This window comes from Fringilla coelebs (assembly GCF_963513975.1).
Source record: "Fringilla coelebs genome assembly, chromosome: 23".
In the NCBI taxonomy this organism is placed as follows: Eukaryota; Metazoa; Chordata; class Aves; order Passeriformes; family Fringillidae; genus Fringilla; species Fringilla coelebs.
The window spans coordinates 2,321,389-2,336,071 of NC_140049.1; the positions used below are offsets into that span (position 1 = coordinate 2,321,389).

The window sequence follows — 14,683 nt, forward strand, 5'->3', positions numbered from 1 at the left end:
CTCCCGCTGTGCCGGCTGCATCACGAGGGGAGAGCTGTCAGCTCTAATGAGCACCGCGGCTGAGAAGGCAGCAGAGCTGCTCCAAACTTGCTGCAAACTCCTGCTTTTAACCCCTTCCTGGCCTAGCCCTGCGAGGGGGCTTGGCTGGAGCGTGGGGGCTCCCCCGAGCTTGAGGGGTCCCGGTGGAAAGGGAAGGTGACGGGAGGGGAGTGGGGTGTCAGATCCCATCGGCTGCGCCGGCCTCAAAATCTCCCCTGGTGCCAGAGTGAATATTTCAGCCTCTGCTCACTGCAGGGAGTAAACAGGCAGGGAGCAATTACAGCGATGTGGGAACGCTGGGGGATGGATGGACCGACGGACAGGGAGCTGCTGGGGAGGCAGAGGGGACAGGACAGTGACAGTAGGCACGGGGACAGGGACACCCAGGGCTGTTGTGGGTGGCCCTGCTGGTGGGTGGCAGCCTGGGAATGGCTCTGTGGGTCTTTCCCCCTGTGCCCTCCATGGGGGCTGCAGCAGCACCCACAGGCCACAGGCTCTCAGGAGGTGGCACCTGGGGGGACACCCTGGGCATTGCTGCCTGTCCAGACCAGGTCTGGGGGCTCGTGGCAGCTCCTCCAGGCTGTTGGCACTTCGTGGTGACTTTGGCACTGCATGACCATCCCTGTCCTGCTTCCTGCCTCCCCCAGCTGGCCAAGGAGAGCGAGCGTCTCCAAGCCATGATGGCCCATCTTCACATGAGACCTTCAGAGCCAAAGCCTTTCAGCCAGCCTGTAAGCGTGAGTCCCTTCCTGCCCTCTACGTCCCCTCCCTGGTGGCTGCTGTCCCCTCCCTGCCCTGCCCCTGGGTGGGCTCCGTGGGATGGGTGTGCCCCGGCCACCCTCTGGCAAATGCAGCTGCTCCACCAGCTCTGACATGGAGTGGGTGCATCCCCATCCTATGGGTTCATCCCACGGGTCCATCCCCATCCCATGAATTCATCCCCATCCCACAAATTCACCCCCATCCCATGGGTTTATTCCCATCCCATGGGTTCATCCCAATCCCATGGCTTAATTCCCATCCCATTAATTCATCCCCATCCCATGAGTTAATTCCCATCCCATGGGTTAATTCCCATCCCATGGGTTCACCCCCATTCCACAGGTTCATCCCATCCCACTCTTGCACCCCCATTCCACAAATTCATCTCCATCCCACAAATTCACCGCCACCCCATGGGACCATCCCCACCCCACAGCTCCATCCCCATCCCACAGATCCATCCCCACCCCATGGGTCCATCCCCACCCCATGGGTCCATCCCCACCCCATGGGTCCATCCCCACCCCATGGGTCCATTCCCATCCCACAGCTCCATCCCCATCCCACAGATCCATCCCCACCCCATGGGCCCATCCCCACCCCATGGGTCCATCCCTATCCCACAGCTCCATCCCCACCCCATGGGCCCATCCCCACCCCATGGGCCCATCCCCACCCCATGGGTCCATCCCTATCCCACAGCTCCATCCCCACCCCATGGGTCCATCCCCACCCCCTGGCTGCACCCCACCCTTTCCAAGCCCCTCCAGTTCCCCCCTGCCCTCCCCTCCCCTCCTCCTTGGGACCTGCCGCTCTTCCCGGCGCTCTCCCAGCCCTCCCAACCCCTTCCCTCCCTTTGTGTCCCTGCAGCTGAACCTGGTCTCCAGTGCCACCCTCTCCAAGAGCACTTCTGACACGTTTCCTGACGGTTTACCTCATCCCCCCACCTCGGCCACGGCGCCCATCACCCCGCTGCGGCAGGGCCCCTCCGTCATCAGCTCTTCCACTTTACACAGCGTGGGGCCCATCCGCAGGAGGAACTCGGAGAAGTTCTGCACCCCAATCTCTTCAGGTGAGCTCCAGGCCGGGGCTCAGCACCCTCCTGAGCGGGTCCCTTCGCTCCAGCCCCCCCTGCCCTGATTGTTGTCCCCCTGCAGAGCTTGCACAGAATCACGAGTTTTACAAAAACGCCGACGTGCGGCCGCCCTTCACGTACGCCTCGCTCATCCGGCAGGTGAGAGCCCCAAACCCCCCCTCAGCCCCCTCCCCGCCTGCTGAACCCCAGCTCTGCCCCTTGGGATGGTGTCAAACCCCACAAGGGACAGCCTTGTCCTCCCTCTGGCTGCCCAGGCCATCCTGGAGACCCCCGACAGGCAGCTAACGTTGAATGAAATCTATAACTGGTTCACGCGGATGTTCGCCTACTTCCGGAGGAACACGGCCACCTGGAAGGTGAGAGCAGCCCTGCCTGGTGCCCTGGGCTCTCCCTGACCCTGCCTGGGCTCACCCCATTTCCCCCAGGCTCAGCCCAACCCACTCAGGGCTCACCCCATCCCAGCTCAGGCTCACCCCATCCTATCCTGGCTCACTCCATCCCACCCTGGGCTCACCTCAACCCACCCCGGGCTCACCCCAACCCACCCCAGGCTCACCCCAACCCACCCAGCCCTCACCTCAACCCACCCAGCCCTCACCCCAACCCATCCCAGGCTCACCCCAACCCATCCCAGGCTCACCCCAACCCATCCCAGGCTCACCTCATCCCACCCCGGGCTCACCCCATCCCACCCTGGGCTCACCCCAGCCCACCCAGCCCTGGCTGCTGCAGGAGATGCTCCTGTGCTACAGGACCAGTTCATTTCCCAGCTCTAAAATGGTGTAAGAAATTATTTTAGGACCAAACCCCACTTTTTTACCCCCCCCCAAAACGCCTCTCTGGGCTGTGGGGATGCATCATCCCTGCAGTGGGATAGAGCAAAGGGCTGGGTGGTAAAATCCAGGATTTTCTGTGGAGAACAAGGGCAGAGGCAGGAGTGAGAGGCTGGAAATAGCAAATGAGGTTAATGATAACCTGGGGGCAGGTGACACTGCTGGTGGCTGGGAACGCAGGGAGGGATGGGAGGGGGTGGCAGGGGGACCAGCAGCAGGGAAACCCCTCTGCCAGCCCCCCAAGCAGCTGCCTGTGCCCACCAGCTCCCCCCACCCTCTCACAGACAAAAGATTTTGCCACTGAGGAGGTTTTGTCACCAGCCTGGGCTGCTGGAGTGGATTTTGGGGCAGCCTGTGAGTGCTGGGGCTGCTCCCCCTTTGGTTTTTTAGAAATCAGAACTGGGAAAAGCCACCTGAGAGGAGCAGGGGGGTGTGGAAGGAGCAGTTCTGTGATTCTGTGATTCTGTGATTCTGTGATTCACTTCTTGCCTCAACCAGGGAAGATTTATTTATTTGTTGTTTCCTGCTGCCTGTGTTTACTGAGAGGCAGCTCAGCTCCCTCCTGCTCGGGGCAGCAAGGAGTGGAGTGGCAGAAGGAAACCTGCTCTTTTAAATAAGAATAATTAAAATCAGCAAGGTGCAAGGGAGAGGGAGCTTTTGGAGAGGCTTGAGGAGGAGGAATCCATTCTCCAGGAGCTCGGGGCCCCCGTGTGTCGCTGCTGCAGATCCAGGCTTTGCTTCCATGGGAAACTTTTGGGTGGGAATCAGGCATTTTGGCAAAGCCCTGGGATGGGGTAGAGCCCTCTGTGGCCATCACTGCCCCCAGAGCCTCAGTTTCCCCCTCTGCAGTGAGGTGAAATTGCCTTTTTCCTGCCTTTTTGTTGCTGAAAGGAATCAATATTTTGGGTTTTTTTTGCAGTTTCCACAGACCCTGTGTTAACAAGGGCAGACTTGGAGAAGGCCATCCCTCAGTTTTCTGCTTCCCTTTTTTTATTCTTTATTTTTTCCTGTTCTACCACCAAAAAGGGATGGCAGGGGGAAGGCTAATTCCCTTCACAACTTGCAGTGCCCAAGGCCAGGCTTCTTCTGGAGGGGGATACACAGTAAAAAATATTTTCTCTCCTTGAAAACCACTTTTCTGGGGTTTTTCCCTCCTTTCCTGCAGCTTCCCCCTGGGGTGGGACAGGAGTGCTGGGGACCAAGGTGGGGAAGCCACGGGGAGACCCCAGCAGGGCCCAGGGAGTGGGTGGAGGGTGCAGAGCAAACATCATTAGAGGAGAGAGATGAGAGCAAACAGAGCAGCTGGGCCTGGCTCTGAGCAAACACTGCCAGGGAACACAAAACCACCTCAGGCTCAGGCAGGGGACACGTCCCCACTGCCCCCAAACTGGGGGGCTGGCCTGGGACCTCATCTGTGACCTGGGAGCAGCACAGGGATGGGGCATGCAGGGATGCAGGATCACACCCTGCCCACTGCCAGGGGTTATTTTATTTAATTTAATTTAATTTTATTTTATTTTATTTTATTTTATTTTATTTTATTTTATTTTATTTTATTTTATTTTAATTTTTATTTATTTTACTTTTTTATTTTACTTTATTTAATATTATTTTATTTATTTATTTATTTTACTTTATTTTCTTTATTTTATTTTATTTTATTTTATTTTATTTTATTTTATTTTATTTTATTTTATTTTTCTATTCTATTCTATTCTATACTATACTATTCTATTCTATTCTATTCTATTTTATATTATTTTATTTTATTTTATATTTATTATATTTTATCCCCACCTGAGCCTTCCCAGGCCCATCCTCACCGTGACTCAGAGCAGGGGGTGTCACCTACACAAAAAGGGGACCCTGGGCAGGGAGGTTCTGGCTTTGCCACACTCCTGGCTGCAGCCAGGGCTCTGTTTGGGCAGAAGGAAGGAGGGAGCCTGGGCAGGACTGGCAGGGAGGGACATCCTGTGTGTGCTCTCGGGGACAGTGACAGGACAGTCCTGGGGTGAGGACAGAGCGGGGGACAAGAGCTCATCCTGCTCCCTGAGGTCCCTCTTGGAACTCCAGGTCCCTGGGATGTCTGTCTGTCTGTCTGCACCCCAACCCCCCTGTCTGGGTGATGCCAGCGCAGAGCTTGGGCCCAAGGGGTGCCACAGGGCCAGTGCCCTGTGCCAGGAGCATCCCCCTGGGTGACAGTGACAGTGGCACCAGGCTGGCACACAGGGAGGGACGGATGGACGGATGGACGGATGGACGGATGGACGGATGGACGGATGGATGGACGGATGGATGGACGGATGGATGGACGGATGGATGGACGGATGGATGGATGGATGATGGATGGATCCGTGGATGGATCCGTGGATGGATCCATGGATGGATGGACGGATGGATGGACGGATGGATGGACGGATGGATGGACGGATGGATGGACGGATGGATGGACGGATGGATGGACGGATCCGTGGATGGACGGATCCGTGGATGGATGGATGGATGGATGGAGGGATGGATGGATGGAGGGATGGATGGATGGAGGGATGGATGGATGGAGGGATGGATCCATGGACAGACGAATGGACGGACGGATGGGTGGACGGACGGATGGACGGATGGACGGATGGACGGATGGATGGATGGACGGATGGATGGATCCATGGATGGATGGATGGACGGATGGATCCATGGATCCGTGGATGGATGGATGGACGAATGGATGGATGGACGGATGGATCCGTGGATGGATAGATGGATGGACAAATGGATGGATGGACAGATGGATGACAGGGGCAGGGCCCAGCTTTGTTTTCCTCCCCAGTTTCCGGCCGCAGGGGCGATTCTGGCCCCCTTTGCCGGGTCCGGGCGCTCTGGCCCCCGCAGGCCTGGGGGGCTCAGTCCTTGTGTCTCCTTTGCCTTGTTGTGCTGGCCAGGCTCCTTTGTTTATACAGCCCCCGTTCGACCTTTTAAATTGCTGTTAATGTTTTAGCGTAACGAATTAGTCTCTCATCACGAATCAGGACTCGAAATAAAAAAAAAAAAAAGGAGAGAAAAAAAAACCCCTCCGAGGCCAACTTCCTGAAATTGGGGTCATTCTCATTTGCAAGGCAGAGAATCTGAGAACCTTAATGCAAGGAAATTTATTCAAAGGCAGAGCCCCGGCGTGATTAGGCCCTTTGTAATTATAGCTCGGAGAGATTCCACTCCAGCCTCCTGCCTCCCTCATGGATTAGCAAGTGAGTCGGAAAAATACACAGGATTTAATTAGAGGCAAATTAAAATTGGTAATGAAATAGGGGCAGTAGCAAATGGCAGGGAGTTGGAAGGGGAAAAGGGAGCTGGTATCTCTCGGGGCTGCGCTGTCTGCCTACGTGTGTGTCTCTTTATTTTACATTTAGAAATGTAAAGATGGTCGATGTAAAGAAGAAAAGGAGGGAAAGGACCAAAACCAGAGGGGAGGGGTGGGGGGAAAGAAAGAGGAAGGGAAAGAGGAACTGGCTTTGCTCAGCACCCCCAGAGCTGCAGCAGAGCTGGTGTCCCTTGTCCCACCCGGGCTCCCCCAAGCTGGGCCGTGACCCCTCGGTGCCAGTGGGGTCAGGGAGCACCCAGTGGGGCTGTGGGGAGTGTTTGGGGGGCAGGACACCCCCAGGGAGGAGGATGGCAGGGGTGTGGCAGTGAGGCCCTGCCCGTGTGCCCGCAGAACGCCGTGCGCCACAACCTGAGCCTGCACAAGTGCTTCGTGCGCGTGGAGAACGTCAAGGGCGCCGTGTGGACCGTGGACGAGCACGAGTACCAAAAGAGAAGGCCACCAAAGATGACAGGGTGGGTGCTCCTTCCCCCTGGGACGCAGCCCCAGAGCTGCCAGCAGGCTGGGAATGCTCAGCCCTGCGTCCCTCTGCTTTCTCTCTTCCTGCAGGAGTCCCACCTTAGTCAAAAATATGATTTCAGGACTCGGTTATGGAGCACTTAATGCAAGTTACCAGGTAAGGACCCAGCCCTGGCCCTGGCAGGGACGTGGGGACACACTCAGCCCTCCACAGTCCTGTTCTCCACTGGGGTCTTGCATCTCATCAGGAAATGAGGGACAAGGGGGATGGGTTCAAGTTGAAAGAGGGGAAATTTAGGTTTGCTATATGGAAGAGATCATTCCCTGTGAGGGTGGGGAGGCCCTGGCACAGGCTCCCAGAGCAGCTGTGGCTGCTCCATCCCTGGGAACATCCAATCCCAGGCTGGACGGGGCTTGGAACAACCTGGGATAATGGAAGGTGTCCCTGCCCACAACAGGGGGTGGGGTGAGATGTGATTTCAGCACATTCCCACCTAAATTCCTCATCCCTCCGTGCTCCCTGCCGCAGGCTGCGCTGGCAGAGAGCAGCTTCCCCCTGCTCAACAGCCCCACCATGATCAACACCAGCTCGGCCAGTGCCATGCTGCACGTGGGCCACGACGACGTCAGCAGCACCGTGGAGCAGGTCAACAGCAACGGCAGCAACAGCCCCCGCCTGTCCCCGCAGCAGTACAGGTCAGCCTGGCCCTGGCAGGGCTCAGGGGGGCTCAGGGGGGCTGGCACGGGGGGCACTGGCTGCTCCTGTCACCAGCAACGGGGGGTTTGGGGTCCCAGCCCCTCGGGGAGGGGGGATTTGGGTGGTGGGACATGCTCGGCGAGGATGAAGGCTGTCCTTCCTCACAGCCAGCAGGAGCTGCCTGTGGGCTCTCATCCCCAGGTGAGAGGGTTCTGGAACAAATAATTCAGGGAGTTTTGGGTGGTGGGACACACTCAGCGAGGATGAAGGCTGTCCCTCCTCACAGCCTCCAGGAGCTGCCTGTGGGCTCTCATCCCCAGGTGAGAGGGTTCTGGAACAAATAATTCAGGGAGTTTTGGGTGATGGGATCAGCTCCCCGAGGCTGAAGGCTCCCCCTACCCACAGCCTCCAGGAGCTGCCTGTGAGCTCCCACTCTCAGGGCAAAGGGGTTTTGGCTCCTGTTCCCAAGGCAAGAGGGCTCTGGACCAAATAATTCAGGGAGTTTTGGGTGGTGGGACACAATCTGCGAGGATGAAGGCTGTCCCTCCTCAAGCCAGCAGGAGCTGCCTGTGGGCTCTCATCCCCAGGTGAGAGGGTTCTGGAACAAATAATTCAGGGAGTTTTGGGTGATGGGATCAGCTCCCCGAGGCTGAAGGCTCCCCCTCCCCACAGCCACCAGGAGCTGCCTGTGGGCTCCTGCTCCAGGCTGAGCAGGTTTTTGGCTCCCATTCTCAGAGCTAGGAGGGTTTTGGCTCCCATCCCCAGGGTGAGGGGCCTTCTGGACCGGTAACTTGGAGCGATTTTGGGTGGTGGGTTCCCTCTCCCCGAGGCTGAAGGCTCCTGCTCCCCACAGCCACCCCGTGCACGTGAAGGAGGAGCCAGCTGAGGCAGAGGAGGACAGCAGACCCGTGTCACTGATGGCCACCACCAACCAGAATGTGACGATCCCCGACGACAGGGACCTGGAGGAGGAGCTGCCGGTGGAGGACTTGTCCTAAGGACTCCTTCCTCCTCCCCCACCGAGGGGCAAACCCTTCCCACCCTCCTGGACGGAGACCAAGCCACGCTCCCACCTCCCCAAGGTGACCTTGGCGTTATCCTGGTTCTCTCAAGGCACTTCCACAAAGCAAAAAGGTTTTCCTTGGGACGATGACGATGACAATGACACCGACCTGTTGCTGCTGGCGTGTCCCTCACGCTGCCACTGCCCGGGGACGGACTGGCCCCGCCACCACACCAGAAGCAGAACCCCAAGAGCTGGACTTTCCCTGCCCTCCTCCCTTGGTTAGTGACTGGTGGACGAGGATGGCAGGTTGGTTGTTCCTGTCCAAAACGGTCCCTCCTCCCCTCCTGCAGGGAAGGCACCTCCGTCCCTGTCCCCCCACGGAGCGATGGCAGTGCCCCGCTGTCACCTCTGCGTCCCCCGCTGGGTTTTGCACTACGGAGGGCTGGTGGGCCCTGCCCACGTGCTGCCTCCACCCAGCTTTGGGGCAAGAAACAGCAGAAACGGGGCAGAATCCTCTGCGGGGTGCAGGGTTTGGCACGGAGCTGGGACGGACACCGAGCAGCGCCGTGGTGGCACCGTGTCCCCTTGTCACCTCTGCCTGGCAAGCAGAGCGGCCTCCAGGCTTGCCCACCCTCCCTGAGCTCCAGCTGGTGGGGGGCTGCTGGCCCCAGCAGTGCTGACCATCAGTGCTGACCCCAGCAGTGCTGACCATCAGTGCTGACCCCATCAGTGCTGACCCCCCCATCAGTGCCCATCAAGGCTCCCTGTGCCTCCCATTCCACCCCCAAAGCTGGGCCAGGGGCTTGGTGGAGCAGAGGGGCAGCATCCCCACAGCTGACCCACCTGCAGGGGACCTGGAGGTCATCAGAGCTGGCCCTGGAGGATCCCCTGTGGTGGCCAAATCTGGCTGTGGCCCCCGAGCCGAGCCTGCTGCTGGTGGGGGTCAGGGGGGAGGAAATTCTGCTTTTCATCTTTTCTTTTCCTCATCCTTTTGTTTGTGTCCAGATGGGAAGATACCAAAAGATTTCTTAGAGACAGAAGGTCTGTAGTTCAGGTGAACAGATGGTATTCATGCCAAAAAAAAAAAAAACAACACACAAAAAAATTAATAATAACGAGAACAACACAAGCAAACACCCCTCTTCTCCCTGCTCTTTCTTTCTGGGGTGGTGATGTGGGTGCCCAGTGCCAGGCTCCTCCTGGGGGGCAGTGTGACATTCCCAGTGTCCCGTGGTGGCTTTGGGGAGCACCGTTTTCCCTCAGGAGCATCCCCTTTCCCTGGAATCCTCCCCTTTCCCGGGAATCCTCCCCTTTCCCTGGAATCCTCCCCTTTCCCTGGAATCCTCCCCTTCCCTGGAATCCTCCCCTTCCCTGGCACAGCCAGGCTGGCTCTGGCTGCCCTGGCACCCGCTGGGGTTGTGAGGGATCTGCTGTGATGGATCTGGAGCTGCTCTGGTTTTTGAGGCTCTCCAAAGTGGCCCCGAGGTCTCCTCTGTCCCTTTCTGTCCCCGTTTTCCTGGGATGTGACATTCCCGGGGGGTTGTGTCACCGCTGGCATCACGGGAGCCGCGTTTTGGGCTGGAAATGCCACACCCAGCGCCGTGGGTCGGGGGAGGGTGTCACCTGTCCCCGTGTGTCACCTCTGCGCCCCCCCGAGGGGCTCCCGGAGCTGTGGGGTGAGCCCGGACTCCCCTCACCCTTTTCCTCGCCCGGCGCATCCTCCATGCCCAGTTGGCTGCAGGGACTGGGGGGTCCCTGTGCCCCCCCTGTGCCCCCCGTGTGCCACCTCTGTGTCCCGGGGGTGACCCGGCTCGGTGGGGCGGTGCCGGGGCTCCCGGGGCCTCTCCCGTGCCCGGATCCCGGCGTTTCCCGGCGTTTCCCGGCTCCCCCCGACGCCCCTCTAGGTGTCACCCGCGCCCGCGGCTCGCCGTGCGAGCGCCGGGACCGCGCTTCCTTCCCTCCCGAGCATCCCCGCAGCATCCCCGGAGCATTCCCGGTGCCGGGACAGCGCTTCCTTCCCTCCCGAGCATCCCCGGAGCATTCCCGGTGCCGGGACCGCGCTTCCTTCCCTCCCGAGCATCCCCGCAGCATCCCCGGAGCATCCCCGGCTCCTTCCCGGCTCATTCCCGGTGCCGGGACAGCCCTTCCCGAGCATCCCTGGAGCATCCCCGACTCACTCCCGGCTCAGTCCCGGCTCATTCCCGGCTCATTCCCGGTGCCGGGACAGCACTTCCTTCCCTCCCGAGCATCCCCGGCTCACTCCCGGCTCATTCCCGGAGCATTCCCGTGCCCGGCCCCTTCCCGGGCTCTGCCGGGCACCAAAGACCCTGCCCGGGCTGGGGGGCACCAAAGAGCCCCTCCCCATTTTGCTGTGCGCATCCCGGTCCATCCCACTCCATCCCACTCCATCCCACTCCATCCCAGTCCATCCCACTCCATCCCACTCCATCCCAATCCCCTCCCTCCCGCCCAAGGAGCTGCGAGGCACCGTGGATTTTCCCCATCGACTTTACTTTTTCTTCTCTTTATTTCTTTTTTTTTTCTTTTTTCTTTTTTCTCCTCTTTTTATCTTCCTTTTTCTCGTCTCCTTTTTTTCTTCCTTTTTGTTTATTCCCCTTATTCCTTATTCCCCTTTTTCCTCTCTGCCTTACTATTTTTTCTTTATTCCCCTTATTTTCCGTTTTCCCCTCATCTTTCTTTATCCCCCTTTCCCCCCTCTTTCCTTTTCCCATTTCATTTTCTCCTTTTTTTCTTTTTTTTCTTTTCCCCCCTATTTTCCCCCTTTTCCATCCATTTTCTTCCTACTTTCCCCTCTTTCCTTTCCTTTTTCTTTTTCCCCCACACTTTTTTCATCATCTTTTTTTTTTTTTTCCCTTTGTTCCCCCACTCTTTAATTTAAATCATCCTTGGAACAAGTTTACAGCTGTTTTTTTAATCACCTTTTGCTGCTTTATTCCCAGGAAGGGCAGGACCTTCCAGACTTTGGGATGCTGGGCCACCCCTCCCCTGTGCAGGGAATCTCTGCCCCCATCCCCATTTGGGATTTTGGGGAATTCCTGTCCCTCTTTGTCACCCCCTGCTCTTCAGCCCCCTCACTGATTTTTGGGGGGGTTCAGTAGCTGCTCCCCTTTTTTCCCATTCTTTTCCTCCTCTCCTTTATTTTTTTTATTTTTTTTTATTTTTTTTCCCCACCTCCTCAGAGTGTGATTATTTTTTTTTTAAACTTCTCCAGAGGTACAAACACCCCCAAAATTCATCCCAATCCATGGATTCAGCCAAAATCTCCCCCAAACCCACGGGGACCCCCCAGCTCCTTCCCCTCTGCTCCTGGGCCCCACCCAAGGGCGCTCCCTATAGATTAAATAGATTAAAATAAATCTATCAATGGAAATTTTTTTTTTTTTTCCCTTGAAACACAGGTTTGGAAAAGCCCAGTGGCTCCAGGTGATGCCTTTCCTTTTTTCCCCCCATCTCTGGGAATTCCACGATCCCAAAGGGAAACGTGCCTGGTTTGATACTCAGGGGTGAATTTAATTCCTTCTCTTACCCCCACCCAGCCTCTGCAGGCTCCCACCTGAGCCCAGGTACTGTGTGTCCCCTCCTCCCTTCCCACCCCTCTGGGTCATTTTTTTTTTTTTTGCTTGGAATTTTCCGGAATTCTGCGAGTTTTACCTCAAAACGCTGCGGGAGGGAGGATCAAGGACCAAACACGTGGCAGAATTGAATTGTGTGTCTGTATATATTGAGATAGAGATTTTCTGGTTTTCAGCCTACCCACACAAACTCTTCTTTATTTTGGGGGGGGTTTATTCTGTATTTTTGTGATTTATTTTCTGTTTCTCTCCACCCTTGGGGCGCTCCTGCAGCTGAGGGCACCTCCCAGGACCTAAAAAGGCATTTTTCTGGTATCTCCCACTGAAGGAATGACTCATTCTCCACGTTTTTGTGTTTGTTTGGGTTTTGGTTTTTTTATTATTATTATTTTTATTAATCCCTCAATGATTTCTTCTCCCCACACCTGGGGAAGGGGGGGTCAGAACCCAGCGCTGGGAGGGAGGGAGGAGCTGCTGGAGAGGAGCAGCAGCCGAGCCTGCACCAAACCAAAGGGTTTCTTTGCTTTGTTTACACCCCCGGCCAACCTCACGCCCCGCAGCATCTCCCTGCACCCAGGCTCTCGTCCTGGAAGCGCTGGGGAAGGTCGGGACATTCCAGAGCCGGGGGATGGAGCCGCGACAGATTGGGGACATCCCCCTTGGGGACATCCCCCGCCGGGACGCGCCAGCCCTGCCACCACCTTTATTTTTATTTTTATTTTTTCCTGTTTTTTCCCGTTTTTTCCCCGTCCTGCGCGGCGCTGGGTGGGAAGGTGATGCTGGGGAAGGTGGGGTGAGGTGCGAGGGGGCTCAGGGGAGGGCGGGTGTGTAAAAAGCGACCCCGAGCCCCCCTCCCCGCCCGCCCCCGGCCGCCTCCCTCCCTCCCTCCCCGCGCTGTATAAAGGAAATCCTGGCTGTGTATTTGTACTCCGAGCTCCGTGTGTCTGCCTGGGCAGACGGTAAACCCTTGTACAGTAGGTCTAGCTGCATGTAATCTGTATGGACAATGGCATTATAAAATGCAATAAAAGAAATTACCTATCGTGCTGCTGGCCTGCTTTGCTTAAGGTTATTGTAGGGAAAAAAAAACCCCAAACTCGGAGTTTTTACAGAAATCAGATTTTTATTGAGATCCAGCTTGAAAACTTCCAGGGATGGGGAACTCCAGCACCTCTCTGGGCAGCTCCTTCCCAATCCTGACTCCTTTTTCAGTGAGGAAATTCTCCCGGAAAATCCTTCCAGGAGCAGCAGCCGGCCCAGGGAGGAGAGGGGTGAAAAGTGGCTTCAGCTGCTCGGGGTGAGCGGGGGTTTGGGTTCCAATTTTCCTCTCCTCAGATCAGTTTGGGTCCCCAGCTCTGGGGGTTTGGGTCCCCCATTTCCCCCTCCCCAGTTCAGTTTGGGTCCTGAGCTCTGGGGGTTTGGGTCCCCATTTCCCCCTCCCCAGATCAGTTTGGGTCCCCCATTTGTCCCTCCCCAACTCTGGGGGTTCGGTTTCCCATTTCCCCCTCCCCATTTCTGGGGGTTTGGCTCCCCATTTTCCCCTCCCCAGCTTGGTTTGGGTCCCCAGCTCAGGGGTTTGGGTCCTCCATCTCCCCCTCCCCATTTCTGGGGGTCTGGGTCTCCATCTCCCCCTCCCCAGCTCGGTTTGGGTCCCCATTTCCCCCATCCCAGCTCAGTTTGGGTCCCCAGCTCAGGGGTTTGGGTCCCCCATTTCCCCCTCCCCATCTCTGGGGTCTGGGTCTCCATTTCCCCCTCCCCAGCTCAGTTTGGATCCCCCATTTCCCCCTCCCCAGTTCTGGGGGTCTGGGTCTCCATCTCCCCCTCCCCAGCTCGGTTTGGGTCCCCATTTCTCCCTCCCAAGTTTTGGGGGTTTGGTTTCCCACCTCCCCCTCCCAGGCTGATTTGAGTTCCCATCTCCCCCTCCCCAACCACCCTGGGATCATGGGCTGGGACCATCCCTGGCTCTGATGGATTTAACACTTGGAGATTTCAACTTTTAAACTAGAAACTTTTTTATCCCTTTTTTTTTAAGTTGTTTTTGTTTGTTTGTTTGTTTGTTTGTTTCTTTTCCCTTGGCACAGACATGAAAGCTCTCCCAGTATGATTGCAAAACCAGTCTGTGGATGGGAGGGGACACTGGGACAGGTCACCCCTGCCTGGGGCACAACTTCCTGCACCCCAAAAAACTCTGGCAGGAGCTGTGCCCACATGGATCCCTCCCTTCCCTCCAGCTGGGCCCCAAATCTTTGGGATTTTTGCTCACCCTGATCCTTTTCCCCAAATCTTTGGGATTTTTGCTCACCCTGATCCCTTTCCCAAAATCTTTGGGATTTTTGCTCACCCTGATCCTTTTCCCCAAATCCTTGGGATTTTTGCTCACCCTGATCCCTTTCCCAAAATCTTTGGGATTTTTGCTCACCCTGATCCTTTTCCCCAAATCTTTGGGATTTTTGCTCACCCTGAAGCACAGCTGGGGGAAGTCACTGCCTTGGATATCCCAGAGCCAGCAGAGCTTCCAAAAAGCCTCAAAGAGCCAAAAAAAGAGGGAGAACTTTTGGGGTTTGGGGTTTGTTTTGTTCTTAAATGAGCATTAATAAATTGGAATATCAGGGTCAGGAAGGGAAATGTCCAGAGGGTTCCTGCTCTGAGATTTGGGCCTTCCCTGAGTCTTGGGGGTCTCTGTGGCTGCATCTTTTGGGATCAGGGCTGAAGGGACCCCAAAACACTCAGGCCACTCATTCCTGATCCACCAGCGGGGTTGCTGTGAATCCCCCCCGCTCTGGGGGCACAAAAAATGGGGAGAGGAATAATTGTGGGAAGGAAAAGCC

At 56.7% G+C, this 14,683-nt stretch overlaps 1 protein-coding gene across 4 annotated transcripts in view; it reads left to right on the forward strand.

Moving 5' to 3' along the window:
- FOXP4 (forkhead box P4) overlaps positions 1–9,400 on the forward strand; it is a 55,701-nt gene extending 46,301 nt beyond the window's left edge. For 2 of the 4 annotated variants that reach the window (XM_084220469.1, XM_084220470.1), the window contains exons 10-17: positions 687–776; positions 1,672–1,873; positions 1,959–2,035; positions 2,152–2,253; positions 6,434–6,555; positions 6,650–6,716; positions 7,089–7,255; positions 8,110–9,400. In XM_084220469.1, the coding sequence (XP_084076595.1) occupies positions 687–776; positions 1,672–1,873; positions 1,959–2,035; positions 2,152–2,253; positions 6,434–6,555; positions 6,650–6,716; positions 7,089–7,255; positions 8,110–8,254 (972 nt within the window). In that variant the 3' untranslated portion in view covers positions 8,255–9,400. The remainder of the gene's footprint in view (positions 1–686; positions 777–1,671; positions 1,874–1,958; positions 2,036–2,151; positions 2,254–6,433; positions 6,556–6,649; positions 6,717–7,088; positions 7,256–8,109) is intronic. The other 2 variants (XM_084220471.1, XM_084220472.1) reach the window with 1 other exon arrangement.
- Positions 9,401–14,683: the final 5,283 nt, after the last annotated feature.